This window comes from Argentina silus, assembly GCF_951799395.1.
Source record: "Argentina silus genome assembly, chromosome: X".
Classification (NCBI taxonomy): domain Eukaryota; kingdom Metazoa; phylum Chordata; class Actinopteri; order Argentiniformes; family Argentinidae; genus Argentina; species Argentina silus.
In genome coordinates this window covers 1,882,199-1,904,432 of record NC_139653.1, presented here as the reverse complement: position 1 = coordinate 1,904,432, position 22,234 = coordinate 1,882,199, and the positions used below count along the sequence as shown (strand labels likewise).

Here is a 22,234-nt window from a genome sequence, read left to right as displayed (position 1 = left end):
TGCATGTTGATTACTGATCTCTGCACCACTAGTGACCAAATCACACAGACGCGGGATAAATTCATGAATGTACCTCTGGTCAATAGTCAATACCAAGACAGTGCCATTGAGAGAACGGATGTCAAGGGTCAGGATGACATTGCATCCAATAATTGATATATTCTATTTGATGACATCTATCTAGACACAAGCTAAGCTTACACAAGTAAGCCGAAAATTTGCATAAAATAGAGATGGTTCCTATTCTGATCATGTCGCCCTACTGTCAAATGGCTCAGATCACTGGATGTCGTCGACATACATAGAAAATTACTGATCGGAAAGCTGCTTGTCGTTAGTGACCAATTCTGGTGTGAATGTACAGTGAGGTAAAAAAACAAATGTATGAAGTCAAACCGAACATTGTGAGTGAAAACAGGTAAAGGGATGAAGAGATCAGGTGGAGGATGGAGGTGGGGTGCTGCTGTTGCTGCCCGGGAGGCCTGGTGATTAACGACAGCAAGGCTGTTCGTCTGTCCCACTTTCACTTCTGCCCTGAACGACTGGAAAGATGGTGTCTGTGCGTGTCTGGGGCTCGGCTGGCTCCAGCGCTTCTATTATAAACTGTTTTTAGAGTCGGCCTCTCTGCGCGTGTTACAGATTCATTTTTGTCAAGTCTGGTTGTCAGTGGCCCAGCCACACACTTTTTTTACAATAATGGTTTCTGCAGTGCTTCTGGAATAAGCCTTCCTCTTGACAAAAAAAAATTAAAAATTAAAAAAAACAACCAGATGAGGCCTTTTTAAGATATTCAGCTTTTTTTATTTAAGCATTATTATTATTACAGCTCAACGGTAAAAAAAAAAAAAAAAACTCTTATTATTGCTTATTTTTCATTGCTAGTTCTTATTGTTTTCATGCAGGTTTTCTTTTGTTCCATTCGGTATCTGTTTTCCAAAGCTTCCAACCTGAGACTTCGCTCTGTGCTCCTGGCGTTTTCTCTTTTCCTCCCCCTCCAGAGAGGTGTCAAAGCACAAGGCGATGGTGAGCCTAGTCTCCTCTCTCTTTCTCTCTCTCCCTCTCCCTTATTCTCTCTCTCACTGCTAACTGGTGGGTCGAAGAAATTTACAGAGTTCAGAGCAGGAGCAAGAGAAAGGACAAGGATGGATGAGGGGTGAGAGGGTTGCTGGAGATGATTGTTTGGTAGATTAAGACGATTAGGCCAATGCGCCGTCATCTTTATATTGGCTTAATGAAGACCAACTTTAACGCATTGGTCCACCAGACCTTTTGCACATTATCTGGGAACAAGACTATCCCCCTCTAAATCCCCCCTCACCTGTTTGGATACCAAAGTAAACCTCACTGCCTGCTAGAGATTGTCGTTTGATCTCTCATTCTAAAGGTACCTGAGGGTCTAGAAGTGACTCCTGGAGCTCATTGACTCAGACACCCCGCTAGCCTCACTTACCCGTCATCCTACCGGGCCACGCTCCGATGTCGCTCTTTAATTGGAGAGCTTGTTGTTAAAAGGTCGTCATCTCGCCTCGCTGCTGTTAAGAGACGGGATTGCAGGCATGGAATAATTAGCCAACATAATTACGCAGAGACCGGGATATAATTGGATTGACTGATCGTTCAAAATGGATTAAGAGCTACTCTCGAGAGGGGAGGTGTGTGTGTGTGTGTGTGTGTGCGTGCGTGCGTGTGCGACCATGGTAAATAATGACTTGAACCCTCCCTGGAATTTTGATTCAATGCGGTTTTGGAGTAGAAAACAAAAGCAACATCTTTGGGATGAATAATGGACATGTAATATCCTGCTGAGTTTTCCCCCTAAGTTCGCTGAATGTCAGAGGACGTTCCACACATAATACTCCCTCTTCCCTCTCTCTTCGCCGGCGACGATGCAGAATTGCTGAGATGACAGCTTTCAACAGCACTTTTTGGAACCTCACCTACATTACCTGAATAGCAAACTAAATCCTTGGATGAATCCCACCTCTCATACACCCCATACCTCTCCCGTTGCCCCTAACCAAATCACTTTGTTGTCAAGAGAGTTGTGTACCTGCTATAAGGGTAGAGCCGAAAGTGAAGAGGAGAGAGGGTAAACAGCCCTGGCACAATTCTCTCCGCGTGTTGGTATAAAACAAACAAACAGGAAAAGCAGACCAACAAAGCACTCCCTCTGAAAGTGTGTGTATTTGAATAGTCTAGGCTGGACAGGGTCTAAAGTCGCATGTCAAAGTCAAGTGAATTCTGAACAGTGATGTGTGTCGGCCTGTTTGCAGCTGTGTGCATGCACACACACACACACACACGCACACACACTATCTTTAACAGCATCTGGTCAAACAGCCTTGTAGGGAATTAGTTGAGTATAAAGGTGATAGTCTTGGCTGAGGAACTGTTACAGCCAGATTGAATGTCTGCACTGTAATCCTCCAGTGACTTAAATGGGGAATATCAATGTTTTGGCAGGAAGGTCATGTTTTACATGAGAAAAAGTATGAGATGAAATAGACTTGATCAGTGTAGAACTAACTTGAATATGCATCGGCACCGTGTCTGACCAATGGCCAGTTTGTTTGTCTTGTTTGAGAGGTTGCAGTGAGAAAAGGCCATTTCTATAACACAGGGTCAAGTGGCTCTCCACAAATCCAACCATTTTAAACATAATTGGAGTCCCCCACCTCCAATCCTCTACCACCCAGCCTTCGCTCCCAAGCTCTAGGCGTGTATCAGAGAGTCCAGCACGCTCCAATGAAATCTGGGAATGTGACCCAGTCTTGAATCTCCCTTCCTCCCCTTCCCTCGACTTGGGCTCCTGCCATCACAGGGACCTGGCAGCTCTGTGACATCCCCCAAAATACACTCCATCCTTCACTACAGAGTACAGTGGTACACTGAGAAAATAAAATATCTGTTTCCATACATACAGCCTACTGTATGCAACAGACACTACAAACTCTAACCCATGCACATCTCCATCCCAGCCAGTGTTAAGGTAGTGTTTAAATATAACACTGGCCAGTGAGCTCAAAGATTGAAGAAAACTAGGATCCAATAAATCTAAATTTCAACAGTTTTTCATTCAATTCAAAGTAACTGTCCGCTAGGGCCACCAACCAGTGATCTACGTCTAGTGGAGGACCAGGCTGGCTCCATGTCTGGTAGTCGGACCTTCACAGGAGGACTGTGGGTACTGGGTAGCGTTAAGTGATGGCCAGTGACTAAGGTTTCCGGGTCTCGGTGGGAACATGGCTTGAGTTCAATTCACCTGGCAGACTCCATCCTTAACTTTGTTAAAGTGGAACAAATAATAAACTAAATGTGTATAAGAGAGCTGGTTATTATCACACTTCAATCTCCATGAAAAAATACCCCCCCCCCCCCCCCCCCCCTGTTTTTGGGTAGCGACTCTCTGCCAAAGCCAGCGTTGGCTTTCTAGTTGGTTTCCATTCGGGCAACACTAATATACTTGAATGTCATAGACACAGTCAGTCTCTTTAGCTGTTTCTCAATTATCCGAAGTGGCTTCCTGTCTTTCAATTTTACTGGTCTAAAACACTGGCTCGGTGGAAGCATTATGGTGGAAGGAAGCCTTCAAAGAATTTGCTTTCAGTTTGCTGAGGAGGGAAAAGTACAAGGAGAGGAAGCCTCATTAGACTATTGAGATGCACCTGAGGAGCCTTGCCTTGGCTAGGTTGCTTCCTACCCTTTCAAGAGATTGTCCAGGCAGGCCAGGCACAGGAGTGAGTGATGGCGATGCCACACAGAACTCTTAATCAAAACGAACCACAAACGCGATTTGTTCTGAAACCTATCGTCTCTCCTCAGATGGTGCAATGATGTAGATTAATGGTGTCCTAGACTCAGGGGGACAACAATAAAAGCACTTTCTATCATAACACAGGTAATTCTGTCTGATAGCCAACCCACCAAAGGCTCGTCAGCGATATGAACCACAGCATTCAACCGTTAATAAATCAATACTGAGAGGGGGAAATTATCCTATGTTGGACATTTATGATCTATGGGAGAAAACACTGCAATCAACAGGGGGGAATGGAGGGACTGGCTTGTGCTCCATGTTGGTAATAGTGTGTTGTCTGTCTTGTCTTGCAGCACTGATTTCCTGAAGAACAACCCTATTCACAAGCTGACTGAGGAGGAGCTCCTGGCCTTCACATCAGTAAGCCCCCCTTGCCAATGTTGTTTATTAATTTCCACTTTTCTGAAGGGGACATCTTGCTTTGTCCGACCCATCACTAAACCACAGCCATTGTTTCATGTTCAGTTCCTTGGGTATTCGGTTCAGAGAGGCGGGGGGTTTGAGAATTGTCGGAATCTAAAAAATGTTGGAGGCTGATGAGAGCAGGGGCAGCATGTGGTCTCTCTCTCTCCCTCTTTCTCTGCTGTTTCCGTCTTTCCTCCACTGTCTACCTCTCTAATGCGGGGGTCATGTCCCCTCTCCTCTCACCAGGAGGGAAGTATAATTTCCGCTCCACTCCTGTGTGTCAAGACCAATGCCAAACAACCATGCTCCCCTAGATGGATTTCAATCCTCTGCACCTTGCACCAGCTCCTACCATTCTCCACTATCCCTTACCACTACCCCAATCTTCCCCTTTTGCTCTGTATCCCCCAGCCATGTCCCTCAGAGGGTCACGTAGCTGCAGGTGTGGTGCACTGCCCCTGTCGTGCTCTCGTCATGGGGAAGCTGTAAAGGAGAACACAAGGGCCATCCCTGCCTTGGCTACACTTGCTGTCAATGGCATGTTAATGTTTCCCCATTTTCTCTGCTGGCAAATCACTGAAATGTGTGTGCACGTGTGCGTGTGTGCAGAGTTGGTTAAGTTTGTAAGAGTCTTTGACTGTTTTTTTTCTGTTTGGAATGAAAGGATATGGCAGGCCTCAAGGCCTCATAGTTGTTCCCTCAATCACGTTGTTTCCACATGGAGCTCTCTCTCTCTCCATCTGCTATTCTGAACTTTTTCCTTTTTAGCAAAACAAATAATATTTTCCAAAAAGCTTTAGATAAAATGTGATCTCAAACAAACAAACAAAGAAAAGTGAAGACATCCGACTTCATCGCATTTCACAAGCTGTTACGATGACCTTGACTCAAAAACTATATATGGTCTTGTTCTCCAATAAAACACTATATAGTCTTGTTACACCTTTACTATATTGCCTTATGCTGTGTACATTGTATTTTATATTATTAAAAAAGCTCAATGTCAATGTCAAGCCCCCACTTAATGCAATGCTGTCTGCTTTAATGAGCTTTCCAATGTGATGGAAGAGCGATGTCTTCAGTATGGTTTTATTTAAGCAATAAGGCACGAGAGGCCATGCTTTACCGTGAATAAACAGCTGAGGGGTGTTGTTAGACAACCCATCAGCAGTGACTTTATTCACGATAAAGCACGGACTTGAGTGCCTTATTGCTTTTATAAAATAGTTACAAAACAAAATTGTGACAAGAAAACAATGCCGTAAATATTTATTTTGTGATACATTGTGGTAGTTTCTGCCCTGTGCTCAGAAATATAGTTCCCAAAACAACCACTGTTGTCAAGGTAACGTGATAAACAAGTGTGTTAGTCATTCGCGTGTTTGTGCTGGGATATTATGGCATGTATAGTAAACAGGTAAAGCACGTCAGAGCTGCTACTTTATCCAGGAATAAAGCACGGCTGCGAACACTTCTCGGCTAAACATAATCCTTGTCCTGATCAAACCATTGTATAATTTAAATTCTGAAGTAAGTGGTATCCATTTACATTATTTTGTTTAGCAGACTAAGGCCTTTTGTAAATAAGCTGACAACAACAAAAAAAATCTTGACTTTAATATGGTACATTGTGGATGCGCCTGTACGTTTTTTTTTCTAACCCTAACCCATAATTCATGACACTTCAACTTTTAGTTAATTACTATATCAAATGGATATGATTTACATCTGTGCCGATATAGATCTCAATCACTCTCACCCTCCCTATACAGTATCTTACATGCTAGACATATTATGTGTATTATATTCATGCATGTTCATGGAGAAACTCTGGCTCCTCTATTTCCTTACCTACCTTCCTACCACTATATTTAGAGAAAGCAGTACTAACTAGAGGCCCTGGTTGAAGCGTGATATCTCTATAGCTTAAGCAGGGGGAGAAGGGGCCCTGGCCTCTGGAGTTTGGCTTGGGCCTCTATACTGAGGAGAATGTCTTAAACATACAGGGGTCGATGCCATCTCTCAGCTTTAAGTCTTGGAAATTAATGGTATTATTACTGGAGCGGCTGCCTGCCAGCAGATACCTTATCCTGACAAGAAGGATGCAGCATCCCACCCACCGTCTGAACTCATAACCTTCCTCTCCCACTGCTCCGCTTGGCGCTGCAGCCCCAGGCTCAGGTGGATGCATGGTTGTCCCATTGTGATGGGAAGCGATACTAATCCTGAAATGATCCCAAGAACCACAGAGAGATCATGGCTGGGTGCGGTTTCTCACAGCTGTGGTTTTCCATCGCTGTAACTTTGGATGTTTTGCCGTTTTGGCAAATGTTTCAAAGTGGAGTCAAGCTCCTTTTTTCAACACCCATAAGCTTGTTCGTAGACGTTCCCCACTTCAGAGACGTCATGTTCAGTAATCAGATAGCCCACTTGGCTGGCTGAGTGAATACCCTTTGGAAGAGCTCCATGAAGGTCCATTCGGGGCAGAGTGAGAGCTCGGAAGGAAGGAACGTGACGGACAGGAAATTAAAAGCAAAAAGAACAGAGAAAAAACAGTAATTCTCTTGAGGCTGACCCACGGGTTGGCATTGCCCAGGGCCAAAAATCCTTTTTGCCACTCAAGATCAGTCTCTCTGGAAAAATAATCACCACTTTCTGAGAGGATCTGTGAATTTAAACATTTGCTTCCTGTGACTGTGCACTGGCGATTCTGCTCACTGAGCTAGGCAGAGAGGTGAGACAGGGGACCGGGTGGGTCTCTCTTCTCACTGAGCAGAGAGGTGAGACAGGGGACTGGATGGGTCTCTCTGCTCTGTTGCTACCATCAGCATCATGTTTACACCTGTAAAGGTAGGCCTGTAGGTTATTGTAGAACTTTCACATTAAGCCAGGTGAAAAGTAGTCCTTATCAGGCTGTTTTTTTTTTTTTGCTCTTCTCATCATTTTATGGTCAATCTCTCTTCTTGTCAGATACTGTATGTGTCCCTTTTTAGTCACCATGTGTCTTCACCAATTTAATTTCTCATTTCTGATCACTGACCTGAGTGGACATCCAATCTTCCCTCTGAACCCCCAAAGGAAAAGCATGGAATTGGAATGTCATGCAGATGAGATTGCAAAATGTTGTCATACAGTATATCTAAACCTGTAACTCTCTGGTGATGAATTATTTAAGAATCTGATTAAACCATCTCCACCAATCTATCCAGAAAAGTACATTGTAGGTTTTGCTGGATGAAATCAATGGCTCTTTTTGTCCCTCAAGAGTGACAGATTACTGCCATTTCTGCCGTCTCATATTTAAATGCATGGAATGTACATCCTATTTTATGGGGAAGAGGGAGTCCAAGAATAACCCGCCCACTGGTGCAGAACGGGAGGTGAGATTCATAATTCACCAGGGACACAGCTATTTTTCTCTGCTTTCAGATTAAGTTTTGGGGAGCACTGAAGGAAACGATAAACGATAGCACAGCTGAGCTAGCACTTCTGCTGAAATTAAACCCAGGAGACCTTTTTCACAGCCTGAGTCATTCAGTGCTGTAAATGCCGTTTTTAAAATGGTCATTTTGTTGGGGTCAAAGTTAAAATGTCTGCTGGTAAATGGAACTGCTCATAATTCTGCATGCTATATTATGTGTATGTACTCTTCTCTTAAGCTACGTGAGGACCTGGCAGAGGGTAGATGTATGATGGTTTAAGAGTTTTCAATCGCACAAGCTCTGCAGATATGTCTTACTACAGGATACTATGTTCTGACATGAATACCACACTGTGTTCTCTAGATACTGAATTTTTGGGTCCGATACCAATTTATGAAGGGCAAAATTCACAGATAACTGATATCTGCCAGGTTCCTTTTTAGAACAGTTAAGAACATAATGGCAAAAAGATGCTCTCAATAATCTCAATAATGACCTGAAATGATCTCCACTGATAAATAGAGAAACATTTATTTATTATATGTGCATAGTGACTTGTACAATGAATTCAGTGCATTGCATATTGATATCAGTGATTTGCTGTTCAATTGCTGTGACAATTTGATCATCCACTGAATAAGTTCTGTATAGAAGTTAGCCATATTAACAGGTGAAATAAATGATTGGTAAATAATATAGATAGATAGATAGAAACTTTATTTATCCCAGGGGGAAATTCAGGTCGTACTATGTGACTCCTTATGCCGAATAACTCTCTTCTTCAGTCAACATACTTTTAGTTAGCAACTGTACTAATTGACTGCAGTCCAAAGAATTAATGTTACTTTGCTAAATTCAGCCACTTCAGTTGGCACTCCAGTAATAGCAAACGTCAATGAACAAGTTTATTAATTTAAAAAAAATCCATATGTGTATGTTTTGCCCTGGAAAAACCCAATTCACAGATTTTCTATAATTTCTGACGCACATCTTTGGTGCTTTACTGGTGCATTATCGGAGGAATATGTGCCGATACAGATATTTCTGTAAAAGGCCAACATCGGAACCTAATTAGCCTATAAGCTACACTATTCTAATAAGAAAACAAGTAGTAAAACTGTCAGTTTCCTGGCGTTAGTTACAACCTTGGAGGTCTCCAGGCATTCATAGTATGATACCTCCCATTGTGATATATATTGTAATATTATCGTAATGATCTAACGGCCCTTTGCCTCAGCACCACTCCCACCATTGTGGTGTCTGCTCCAAACTTGATCTCATCCATTACAGCTCCCCTTCTGAGGCTAGAGTACCGCTGGGGTGTCCTGGCCTGCCACGCTATGCCAATGACGTGACATGTTCTGGTCCAAAGCCCAGCTGGCGTCATCAACTGATCCAAACGTTGGCTCAGTACACCTGGACAGCTGTCATGTTTTTCCTCACTAGTCAGCACTCCTTGTCTCGTTCTGGCGACGAGAGCCTGAACTGTCACCCATGGGTGTGTCGTCAAATCCGAGCTGCTTGTGTCAGCGATTTGTTTCCTATTATTGTTGAGTTTTGGGACTGGCTCTGTGGACCCTAAGTTATATTTTCCCACACCATTGGAACAATGATGGTGAGCCACGTCATGCAGTCTTGGACCTGTTTTGTTGAATTGGGTTGTTTCCCTGTTCTGAATCCCCTTTACGCCCCAGCTTGGGTTGATCTCACTAACAAAGGGAGGCCAAGGCCAGAGCGTTCCCAAAGGTGATGCTTAAACCAAATAAAAAACAGCTGGATATAAAAATAGACACCATCTTAAAGAATACCGTAAAAAGAAAATATGGGCCAATTTTATGTGTATGCAGGCTATACAGTGTTACAGCTTACATAGGTGTAGAGCAGTTGCCAATGAGTCCAATTCTACAGCGATGAGTCAACTATTGACACAAATATCCATCTCAGCCCATCCTCTGAGGTGTTGTTGGAGCACAGAGTGAATGATAAATTGTTTTCAGATGATATCATCTGAGCATATAAAAGGTTGGAGCAGAAATCCCATCTAGTGCTGATCATCCCTGACCCTATCCACTGCGAAACAGCAATTTGCTCCCAAAATAAGCTGTTGTCAGTAGTAACGTGGTCTTCTGAGTGGAAGTTACTTTTCTGCTGAAGGAAATATTTTCTCTGTCTCTCGCTCTGCTGCTCCCACCCTCAGCTAGACGCAAGTCGATTGAGAAGAAAATAAAAGAGAGGGAATAGAGAGAGAAAGAGGTGGCGGCACTAATTGATAGGTGAGAAAGGTAATCTAGCATTCTCTCTCAGGCTGAAAACATCTGTGTTTGTCACACTGCAACTTCCTTTTAGACACAAAGTGTCAAGACCTTTGTCAATGGAGAGGTAATTACTTGGGGTAAAAGCCGAATGCTGCGTTTGTGAACCTCTCAATAAGCCACAGAAATCAATTACAATTTTGGGTGAAATGAAATGTCAAGGCTATGAAGATAATTAACTTTTAATTGTTATTGGATTCTTTTTCAAAAGCTTAATGACAGCCGATGGCAGCATTTCAGTGTGCCTTGGCATCTCTAATATAAACACGTTTTTGGAGAGAACTTTGAGTTCAGTTGTTCTGTAGTTGTCTGCTACTTTGTTAGGACTTGCAGGGGGTAGGGGGGTTTGATGGGTGGATGGGTGGATGGGTTGAGTTCCTGGCAGTGCTGAGGGACTGCGGATGCGTTCAAGGAAGACACACCTGAATGAGTCATTTTCCTCTCATTGGACAGTCACTTCCTGAATCTGTGAGTGATTGATCCCTCTCACTGTCCAGATGATGGGAGGAGATATGTTGTATTAAACAACTTTAGCATTTACAATGAGTGAAGAAAATAAGCTTGTTAAAAAATTGTGGGAAAAGCTGGTGGGAAATTATGGGTTAGGAACCAACCCTTGTTCAGAGGGTTGATCAGAGAAAACTGAAACCATTTGTGATGGTTGTTAATGAGAGTTTGTTATTCTCTGTTTGTGTGCTTTTATAAGACTTGCTTTTATCATTGATGGTTTTTACACAGAGTTACTGTATACCAAGACAACTGCTCTTGAAATGACCAATCTTTTGGAGAATGCGACAAAATATGTCCGTTCTTTGGTCATGCAAAATGGCCAATGTTTTTTATTTTTTTATTTTTTATTTTTTTATCAACATTTTTTCGTCAGATGATTTCCATCCAACCTTTAGGGCAACTGAAATGACTAGCTGGCACCATTTAGTTTGTTGTTGAGTGTGTGTGGACTCCTCTGAGCCTCTGCTGGCTGTGTGAGCAGGCATCTTCCCAGCCTACATGTGGATCCAGGAATCTGCAGGCTGGTTAGATGGTTGTCACACGGCTAGCCCTCCTCAACTACTCTACTTATGTCAGCTTCCTTGATGGCCATCTGGAACTCTCTCATAAGCGTAAACCATCCGGTGCAGATACGGTCGTTGAAACTGTCACTTAATGATCTTGGTCTCAGTTAGGCCAGTCACCGTTAGGAGTGTGTTGAAATGTTAGTTCTTTTACAGCAACAATTCAAAATGGTAATAGACTTGTATATTTTAAACAAGTAACAGTAAAGTTATGCACTTTGTTCCTCCTTATGAGGGGTTAGGGGAAGAGGGGAGACTACACAGGGAGTTTCCAGGCTCCATGGGTTGAACGGTTATTGCGCCACTAGTTTTCCACTTCATTATTGAGTTATGTTATTAGATGTGTATTTAGTGTAATCTGAAGAATAAACTCATAATTAAAACAACAGGCCTAAGGGCTTGTGTCCACCAAATGCGCTTTTTACTATAAAGGAGCAAAGCGTGACACATTTCACCCTTGTGATATAAGATGTCTTTCAGTTCTAAAAGATTTTAGTCAAGAAATTAGTTTATTGCCCAAGCAAAATAGTATTGTATGGTACACCGGGTAAATGAAAGGCAGTTCAAATACGATTATATGTTTGAGAGGCACACAATTATATACAAGAGACCCCAAAGGTGTGGCTACCCTGGAGGTGGGCAGTGGTTAACAATGATAGGGGGCAAGGTCAATAGTAACCTGTCCATGTCAATGAAAGGAGAATAACAGGGTTTTGTCAGTCAGTATCAGGCAATCAAGTCGTTGATCAAGGGCTTTGTCAGTCAATGCCCTCAACAGAGAGTTCTAGTGTTGATTCTGATTAGGCTTTGCATTTGCCTTTGGAGTCTGCTATTTGTGTCTGTCAACATGAGGACCAAAGAGATGTAAATGAATGTCAAGGAAGCCATTATGAGGCTGAAATATAAAAAAGATTTATCAGAAACAGCCGAAACCTAAGACTTACCAGAATCAGAAACAGTTTGTAACATCATGAAAAAAATGAAGAAAGCACTGGTGAGCTCAGCAATCGCAAATGGGCTGGTAGGCCAAGGAAGACTTCAGAAACTCCCCAAAACAACTGTCCAACAGATCAGGAAAACTCTCCAGGAGGTAGGCGTGAATGTGTCAGAGACTACCATCCACAGAATACCAGCCTAACTACAGACGCTTCACTGCAAGGTTCAGATCACTAGTTATCCTGAAAAGGGATGATCAGGTTACAGTTGCAAAAAAAAGCAGAGGTCTTGTGGATAGATATGACGAATATTATCATGTACCAGAGTGATCGCACGTTTGAAGAAAAAAGGATCTGCCCAAGATTTACAGCATACCACCTCATCTGTGAAACATGGTGGAGGGGGTGCTATGGTTTGGGAATGTATAGCTGCCACAAGAACTGGCTAACTTGTCTTGATTGATAATGTTGCTGCTGACAACAGCAGCAGAATGTATTCTGAAGTGTACAGAAACATCTTGTCTGCTCGAGTACAAGGAAATGCCTCCAAATTCATTGGATGACGCTTCATCATACAGTAAGACAATGACCCCAAACTGGCCAAGTCAATCATGACCAGTCAATCTTCAGATTTAAATCCAATTTAATTTCCTGATGATAAAGGCAAATGTTTAGGCAAAAAGACCTCAAAACTAACAACTGAAGATGGCTGCAATACAGGCCTGGCATCACCAGAGAATATACCCAGCATCTGGTGGGGTCAATGGGTCGCAGACTTCAGGCAGTTATTTCATGCAAAGGATTGTTGACCAAATACTAAATATGAGTACTGTACATTGGAGATTGTATGATTTGTTCCATTACGTTTGGAGCTCTGAAATAGGGGGGAGTGTGTCCCCCCTATCGTGAACCCAAATCGTGAACCCAATCTGAAAAAAAACATTAAATTAAAGCTGAGAATCTCTACTTTGACCCCCTAGAAATGTTTGATTTAACTTCCAAACTGTTGTAGTATAGAGCTAAAAGAAGACAAAATACTTCCTGTTTTAAATACTTATGGAGGGCACTGTATCTGTGTTCTCCATCAAGTCCTAAAAGGCCTAAAAAAAAGCTGCAGATTTGAGCCACTAACACAACAGCGGGAGGGGTGGGGGAGGTGAATTCCAAACTGCGACAGCTCTACGGGTGGATAAAGCCCATCCCAACACCTGCAGAAGGAGGATGTCAAAGAGGGGCCCCCTGGTACTGCACTTGTGTTCTGTTCCCTAACCATCGCCTTGGGTCCTCCAACTGCCCTGCCTCTCTTCTCCTTCAAACTCTTCAAAGATGTCAAAGCAACAAGGGAAATTAAGAATGAGGCGGTGCCATCTCGGACCATAAAACAATAAGTTATGATCCGGTTCCAGACGTATTGAACTCTTTTAATGGCGCCGATAAATAAGATGGATTTCCTCTGTGATGTTTTTGTGTTCCTTGAAATGGAGACAAGGGGTGCTCTTGAGGCCCCGCCTGTAAGAAAGGATCAGGTTGTTTGCAGAGTGCAAACTACCAGCTTTTGTGACCGTTAAACTAATCCTGCAAATGTTTACAGTAATACGTTACTGTAGCAATATACTGTACCGTAGATAAACCAAGTTTGGAAACAATGGAAGGTAATAGCTAGTGGTTGTACAGTTTCACATCATAGGCATCATCATAAACGGCACCATATTAACTTTAATAACATAGCCAACATTTACCTGCAGCCACACTCATCTGATTGCCATTGTGATACTTCTGATGTTTTTCACGGACCACTATTGTCTCACTGGCTCACGTTCCAGGAATGAGCCGATGGTTTGTCTCCAATTCGAAGAGCCGGCTTAGGCTTCACTCAGTGGGGAAAAATCTCGGAAATCTATTTGGAAAGCCCAGGTCGGTCAGAGAGAAACGCAAGAACCGCCACAGAGGTTAATTTATTGCCCTGGAGTTTATGTGGCTGTTCCGCTGTAAATCTCCACCGTCCACTCCAGCCTGATGTCTTAACCAGAGCTGGCTTTTTCATGTATATTTTTAAAATGTATTTAAATATAGTTTTTAAGTGGTTTTCAAAGTTTATTAGCAGTTTAAGTTGTCTCTATGAACCAAGTACATTTGCACATTTAGTTTCTCCGCACTCTGGTAGTCTTTTCATCAAGGGTAGATTTATATGATTCCATGTATTAGATACAGTACGTTCAAGCTGCTATGTTCTCTGTGTAGTCAGATAAACAGAGGCACACAGTGGTTTGCTCTGTGTGCTGCTCCCCTTTGACAGGGCTTGCCTTGTCACTTTTGTGACTTGTCACTTGCCTTGTCACATGGCTCAGTGCACACCATACGACCCATCCCAGGAGGTTAAATGTCCCCTCCTCTTGTATGTCGCCTTGATTTCGATCAACATACACAGTACCTCAAAACAAATTATTTCTCCCCCTCATCGCCGAGGCAAAACAAAAGTGTGCCCCCCTCGGACTGAGCCAGAGCCAGGTCATGAGAGGTGCTGGGAGTGTGAAGGCAGTCTTGTCTCTTTGAATTAAAGAGAGAGAGAAAGAGAGAGAAAGAGAAAGAGTGAGTGAGTATCCCCCCCCCTCCAGAAATGAAACACCGTTATGCTGCTCTCACTTCTGGTTACTTTTTTTTTTTTTTTATCACCCGGCCCACATTTAAGAGAAACCAGCGAATACAAACAAAATGTCTCTAGGCAAATCAGATGACAGTGATTGTGTGGATTCCTAGGGATTGGAGAGATATGTAGGTTACTGTTGTAGCGCGGCTGGGTGGTATACCATTTTTTCTTTTTTGTTATACAGGTATGATCCATGTTGTGATATGGAATTTGACTATACCATCAAAAACGTTGCTCCTCTCGTCATAGCATAGCAGATGGTGTGCTGCAATAGTTTAATTCATAACTTATGAACATGAATATAAGACCCACTGTGACACCATTGAAATGTTAAATCTCATCTTTAACATGAGTCATGCTTTTCATACATCTGACAGTGGAGACGAAATAGCGTAGAATTGATATGAGATTGACATGCTATAATAACATGAAGCGACACATTTCCATGGAGATGAGTCTGATTTTAGGGTTTGACACCGGAAAGGAAAATAGTATCCAGGACAGGAAAAGATAATTTCCCTTCCCATGCCATTGATCCTCTACTGTGAATGGTTAACAGACTGCACAGTGCATTGTGCATAAGCTTATCAAATGTGCGACTGTCTGAAGATTCACAATGACAGCTTAAGAGGCACAAGTTCTTTGCCAAAGACTTAGGGTACTCTCTATATTTTTGCTGGTAATATTTTGAAGCGAGCTATGCATTGAGTCAAGTTATGCATACTCGTACAACATATTTAGAACTTCAATTATTAAGAAACAAAAAATACTGTCATACCGTCAACATTTTTTAAAAATACCGTGATATGATATTTAGGCAATATCACTCAGCCCTACGTCATCTTATGTCCATCCTCACTGGTTGAAGGGTATAATCATATAACTAGTAGTGATTTTAAATAGTGATCTGTTATAAAGCACACATTTCCCCTTCTCTCCATTTTGTCTCTCAGAACTGCCTCTATGATATGCAGAATGTTAATATAGTTTGCAGAACCTTTAGATCACCTAGCCCCTCTGAAATGATCAAGTCATTTTTACAAGAGGTTGCATCAGAAATCTGCTCTGTGGGCTCTAGAGATTAAAGGATCTCTCCTGGTTTGAAAAGTGCAGGGCAACAACAAAGGAACTTCCCCAATTTTTTATGAAGTCACTGATGATATATCACAGATTTATTATATTTGGCATTTATAAAAAGGATTATTAAAGATGGAGTAATGTTAGACATGAGAGCAGGAGAGTGCATTGTACGCTTTGCGGAATGCGTGGGTTGCTGCTTTGACTACGCTGGCAGTGAAATATGCTGATAAAATCGTGATGGCTATGAGCTCATGTCTGATTATTATTAATTCAGGGTTGTGCACACTTTACCCTGTTGATCAAACTCAACTGAAAACAGAAAGCTTCAGCAGAGAGTGGAAAGTCTCCACTCTCAATGCACAGACGCCTTACTGGATATCTTTAGTTTAAGGCCTTATACTTGTTTATAACTAGTTGTGAGGTGAGTGATGTGAGGAGTGTTCTGGCGCAAATTGTCTGCAATGCACCAACCATGTGATGTGGTGTTACACATTGGTTGTGGAGGAGGACATATTTCACATAATCCATCATTATTATGATCATTACAGTAATGTGAAAGTATTTTGGTTATGTTGGAGACAGCTGGACACAGTGTCAAGGACAGGATTGAGAAACTTCCCCATGTTCACGTCTAGGCTTTCTCTAGACTTTTGAGTGTCAAACGAGTTGGCAGCAGCATGGACTGTTATTTCATAAGTGCGTTCGAGGCCAACAAAAGTACAGTTGGGGAACTTAACATTTGATATTCCCTGCCCATTAGCCAAGAACTTAACTTTGTCTTTGATATGTGGATATTCTCACAGGTCAGGTTCATGAAGTTGAGTTGTTGTGAAGGTAAATGGATGTGCTCTGGCAGGTCAATTCCTAGATCCAATGAACAAAAGATTTTTTTATCAAATTAACATGGCAGGTTAGAATCAATAATCAGTCTGAATAATCTGACATTTTAAGGCAATCTACTGATACCGATTGCTGACCGATTAATCGGTGCATCCCACACACACACACACACACACACTACAGATTCTCTTCTGGGAAGTTCATGATTGATGTATTTTTCAAGGCTATTTCAGGGCAATGTTGACATGCATTTCACATCCCTTGTTTTTTAAGTGAATTGCTTTCAAAGCCCATCACTTGTTTGCATGATTGGTTTCATGAAAAATGTTCAGTATCCTTATCATCTGATTTTAATTGCTCAATGATTAATGTTGTTACTACCTGCTAGCGATGCTGCAACATGATGATTATGATGATTTACTGTTGAGCGACTCGTTTAGCATTCACAAACACTTCCTGCATCACGTGATTAGCGTTTGTTTACCTCATCAGCATCCTCATAGGTCACGACTCTCTTTCGCATATTCCTTTATACTTATTGCTCTACGTCCTCTTAATGTGTTTTTTAATGAGTTGCTTAGCAAGTCTAAATGCAAATCAGATATGTCTAGTAATCTACCAACATGTCAGCCATATCATTTACAGTACTAATACCCTCACTGAGGTTTACCACCAAAAGGAGTTTGTCACGTTTGGTGGTGCGATAAAGACCTTGAGGTGTAATGATGCTGGTGAGCCGGTGTTGCTGATCTCTGACCTTTCTCTTCCCCCTCTGTATTACCGCTTTATTACCACACCGCTGACGGAGGAGCTTAGAGCACTGCGATGATGGAGATAAGATCACGCAGAGATGGGAAGGAGAATGGAGGGAGAAGAAGGCCTCATTACGGCCACATTCCACTAGGCTAGCACTAGATCTCAATCTCACTGTCAATGCAGGTTCTCCCTATACTGATGGAGGATCTCAGGTCTTAATATTAGTACTAAAGCCTTATCTTTGACAAGGAGGTATCCTCTCCCTGTACTGTAGACACAGCTCACCTTGTTTTTCTGATCCTGGCTGGAAATTAAGAAAGATGCTTGGAAAAAATTTACTGTAATAAGTGTATGTCCAAGAGGGACATTTACAGCTCTTTGATCATATCGCACTCAAACCAACAGTGTCAGCTTCCTGAGTCAATAAAATCAATGATTATTGTGTTTGTTTTTGGCCTGCCAGGGATTGTAATATTGCAGCTATAAATCTCTTTAAACGTGATATCTCTGTGAGGGCTGTTATTAAGATGAGGCTACACTATTCTAGTGAAGAATTGATAAAACACTGAAGGATAGAGAAATGACTGGACAGGTTAAGAATAAAGACAGACATAAAGATATTCCCTAGTACAACTTCAGACGGTTATGGACATGATAAAGCAGACTCTACACACAAGTGATCACATGACCAACTAACACAAGTTAACATTAAGTTATATATCTGACTCCAAAAGATATGTTATGATTGATAATGATTTCCTCCTGTGTGACAGACACTCAATCATAAAATCCTAGATTCCATTAAGAGTACCCAATATGCTATTACCATGCTCTCAAGTTAGAAGAAATTGTGAGGAGTTTACACATGGTCCAATACCTGAAGCGACTGACTCAATTTTACGCGTTGTCAACGATGCATGTGACCATTAGACATTAATGACCTGTGATAACGATTGTCGTGTTTTAACAGAACCTTTATCTAGCGCACAACATCACATTAATGCACATAGAAAGAATGAGAATAGAGTATCAACAAATTAACCAATTTAATAGGTGAAAAGAAACATGTAAAATAAACAAACTGTAGTAAATGAATTGAAGTTTAACTATAAGTCTAACGCTGTGTGTGTCAAAGACACACAGGAGAATGGAGCTCATCACAGGCCTGAGCCAAAACTTGAAGAATGAAGGTTCTGTATCTTCCTTAAATATCCTCCAAATAATATAACATAGGTGGGAGAGGCCTGCCTATGCTCATTCAACAGTAAATGCAGTAGGTATCCCAGAGAGAGGGGGGGGGCATTGATCACCACAATGGAAGATCAGACGATCACTGTCTTTGTGTCAGCCACATTTTATTTTTATTTTTTTAATATATTTTTTTGGGCATTTCTGCTTTTATTGGGATAGAGACAGTAGAGATTGACAGGAAGGATGGGCGAGAGAGAGGAGGGATGACATGCAAGATATGTCGATGGCCGGAATCGAACCAGGGACCTTGCGATGATATGGTATGCGCCTTAGTGTGCTACGCCACTAAGAGCCCCATGTCAGCCACATTTAAACACATTTAATCACATTTAAATCACATGGCTGCCGCCACCAAATCAGTCTAAACTAGTTTCTACCTTGTTTATTGTTGGTCAGTCTACAAGAGAACAAGTTTTTTACTGGATAGAACTTTTTCACCTTTGTTCTTATGATCCTGTCCCACATTATTCTGCAATTGTGGCTCTTCCTTTTTAGGCTAGGTTTGCCATACACAACAGTGGTCCTAAGAACCAGACACACACACACACACACACACACACACACACACACACACACACACACACACACACACACACACAGAGTCAGTGTCAAAGTGTCTTCCCAATGTCAGCAAATGTGTGGGAGTTACCATAAGGGGCTGGAAGTAGGATTTCCTCTGTGTCATTGATAAGAGTTAGTTAAACAAAAATTCCCAGACAGATTTTTTTACTCTTCTATCTGCACAGATGTGGCAGCCTCATTCATAACAGCGCCTAACTCAATAAAAGGCGTCTGTAGTGAAGTCATGGCTGGTCCAGGATAGGATCTGCTGTGTTCTGCTAAATGCTGCTCCACATTCAGTCCCCCCCGTCGCTTCTCACTGAGGGCTTCTGGGGAGGAGTTGCCATAGCAACGTGAGTATGATGGAGGAAGGCTAAGAGGAAGGGGAGAGGCATAGGAAAGGGGTGAGTGTGGGAGGAGGGCCATCTTAAATTGTTATTTTTTCTCTGGCCCCACGGGAGGAAGTTGCTTTGTGATAATCATCTCACAACTTGGCACAGAAAAGAAAAAAGAGAGGGGGTGGGGCTTCCCAGGAGGGGTCCTGTTCTAGCTCCATCCTCCTCAAGGCATGTGCTGCTGCTGTCCCACTGTCTCCACTCCACCACCTTCACTGATAATAGGACTATTAGATTTCTTTACCTCCTGTATTTCATACAGTACGTCTCCACCTCTGGGATCTGGTTCCATGACAGCTGTCGAGTAGAAGGTGTAGATGTCCTGCTATCCCAGACAGGCATTAGTTTGCTACTAATTTGGCTGATTCGGATCAGGGCTCATGTTCAGACAAGGCCCAGAGGCCGGACGCAGCCAGCCCTGGGTAGCCAGGGGAGAACACGTGTTGACTCGGCTCAGAGGAAGTGAGCTCGTCAAAGAGACAAAATATCCCATTGCCTTTGCGGTGAGATATGTTGAGCCAATGTCACACAATGATTCTGTGTGAAAGTCTCTCCCTGGATTATCAGTAGTAGTGAAGCATGCCGTTGTTCATTTGACAAACCATTGCCCTAATAATTCTCAATTTGACCATTGGTATGACTTGTAGTGAACTGAATGCTCTCTCTCTCTCCCTCTCTCTCAGACACAGGCATTTTTCTATTTTCCTGTCTCGTTGACTCTCTCTGACTATTTGGCGTCCTCCCTAAGCCTTTTGTCTTAATTCTAAGGTCAGTCCAGGATGGGGAAGGAGGGTGGAGGCTGTGACCCAAGGAAACAGATGTCAATGACAGGGAATTCCTCAATATTTACAGCCTCTAGTGTGTATTGAATTTATTTATTGTCTATTTGCTCCCTCAGATGATAAATTGTTACTACCAATCAATAATCCACACGTGGTCTCCTAAACCAAATCCATGATGGTTATCTAAAGATTGAGTTAGAATAAAGTAATGTAGTCAACAGCGGCCCTCCATAATAATGGGCCTTTCTCTTAGGACCTAATGCACACACAAATTAACCACTGAGGAGCACCTTGTGTTCTTAGGTGCATGTTAACCAGGGGAGGCTGGTGGAGGTAGAAATCATTCCATGCATTACAATGAGACTGTCCTCCTGATTTCTACCTCTACCAGCCTCCCCTAACATTAACACACCAACACAGCTAGACTGTGTCAGCCTCTCTCCCTCCCTGGCCGTCTGGCCTCTCCTGGGTGTGAAGGGAGCCATTGGCTGAGCAGACAGCACGGGGACCTGCTCTGTGAATGTACGCAGCACAAACTCCTGCCGAGCCAGCCGCTGGCCAGTGCCCGTGACACATTCCTTCATATCCACAGTTTCCTTCACCAGAGCAGTCTGGATCCAAGAATGCTATGTGCAGCATTCCCCAATTGATAAGGTTCCGAATTAAATGAATTCTGGCAGGAGTCTTTGCTCTGGCTTTTAATGATGTTTGCCGTGTACAGTAAAACAATGTGTGTGCCCAGAACTGTGCAGCACAGAGCTTGGCCCTAAACAGTTTTTTGGTCTAGCTTTTCAGATTTTGAACAATACGGATATCCTCGTTTTGTCCTGACCCGATCAAATTCTTTATATAGCAAGGTAGCAATGATATTGTGAAAGGTCAAGTGTGGAAACGCCCCCCCCCCCCCCCCATTCTGTAACTTCAGTAAACATGACCTCAGCCCTGCACACAAGATGGGAGGGGTCACTGCTTCACAGTGACTAATGTATTTCCTGTGGTGGAAAGGAAGTGGGACCCGCCTCCTCCATCCTTGCACACACAGAACAGATCCCGACTCCCCTCTCAGAGCCCAAGGACAGTCTACAGGCCCGTCCCCCCTCTGGTTAGAGTGAGAGGCCTTCAACAAGCTTACCTACTGTGTTTCCTGTGTCCTGCTCCCCTCTGGGAGAACCTGATTACAACGTCACTTTTCACTGATGGGAATGTTGCCATTTCGGAGTAAAATCATTAACAAGGTTGAGGATGTCAAAGAAATGAATATGTTCCTGTTTTATCAACGTTTGTGTGTCTTGTAAGAGATTGTCTCTCAGAGGCCAGTCCAATGCACCTGTAAATGACCCAAGGGTGAGGTTGTGAAAGTGTGTATAATGTGGTTGTGAAAGTGTGTATAATGTGGCTCTTTCTCACTGTCCCCCCTACAGTGCATACTGTCTCAGCCCAAGTTCTGGGCGGTGGAGGTGGCCGCTCTCTGTCTGAGGACCAGGCTGGAGAGGGGAAGCTCTCGGAGGGTGGAGAGGGCCATGACACAGATGCAGGTGAGAGAAGGGGAGAAGGGGAAAATATTTTTAGAAGGCAAATAAATGTACATTACCTGATGAAGGCACCAGCCCACAACAATGTATAATTTCAGGGGTTTAAGCTCAAAAGCAAGCAATTCATCATGTGTGAGTGAAGTTGATTTGCCTGGATTTACACACGTCTCACACGTCACTTCATTATCATAACACTGCACTATAGCATGAAAAATATACATCAGTTATCTCTCTGATCCATACAGGCAGCCAGACTCTTTAAATCAGTATTCCCACTGGGAACTGTCTGTTAAAGCGGAGGGGACTTGTGAATAACCCTGGGGAGGACAGACACACTCTCTGTGCCGGGTTCCTGTCTCCGGCAGGATATTTGTCATGGGTTGTCTGTCTGTCTGTGAAACCAACCTCCAACCCCCCCCCTCCCCT

At 42.8% G+C, this 22,234-nt stretch overlaps 1 protein-coding gene across 2 annotated transcripts in view; it reads left to right on the top strand.

The window, feature by feature from the left end:
- ttc27 (tetratricopeptide repeat domain 27) overlaps positions 1–22,234 on the top strand; it is an 87,021-nt gene that overhangs the window by 23,942 nt on the left and 40,845 nt on the right. For both annotated transcript variants that reach the window (XM_083696098.1, XM_083696097.1), the window contains exons 9-10: positions 4,111–4,177; positions 21,698–21,811. In XM_083696098.1, the coding sequence (XP_083552224.1) occupies positions 4,111–4,177; positions 21,698–21,811 (181 nt within the window). The remainder of the gene's footprint in view (positions 1–4,110; positions 4,178–21,697; positions 21,812–22,234) is intronic.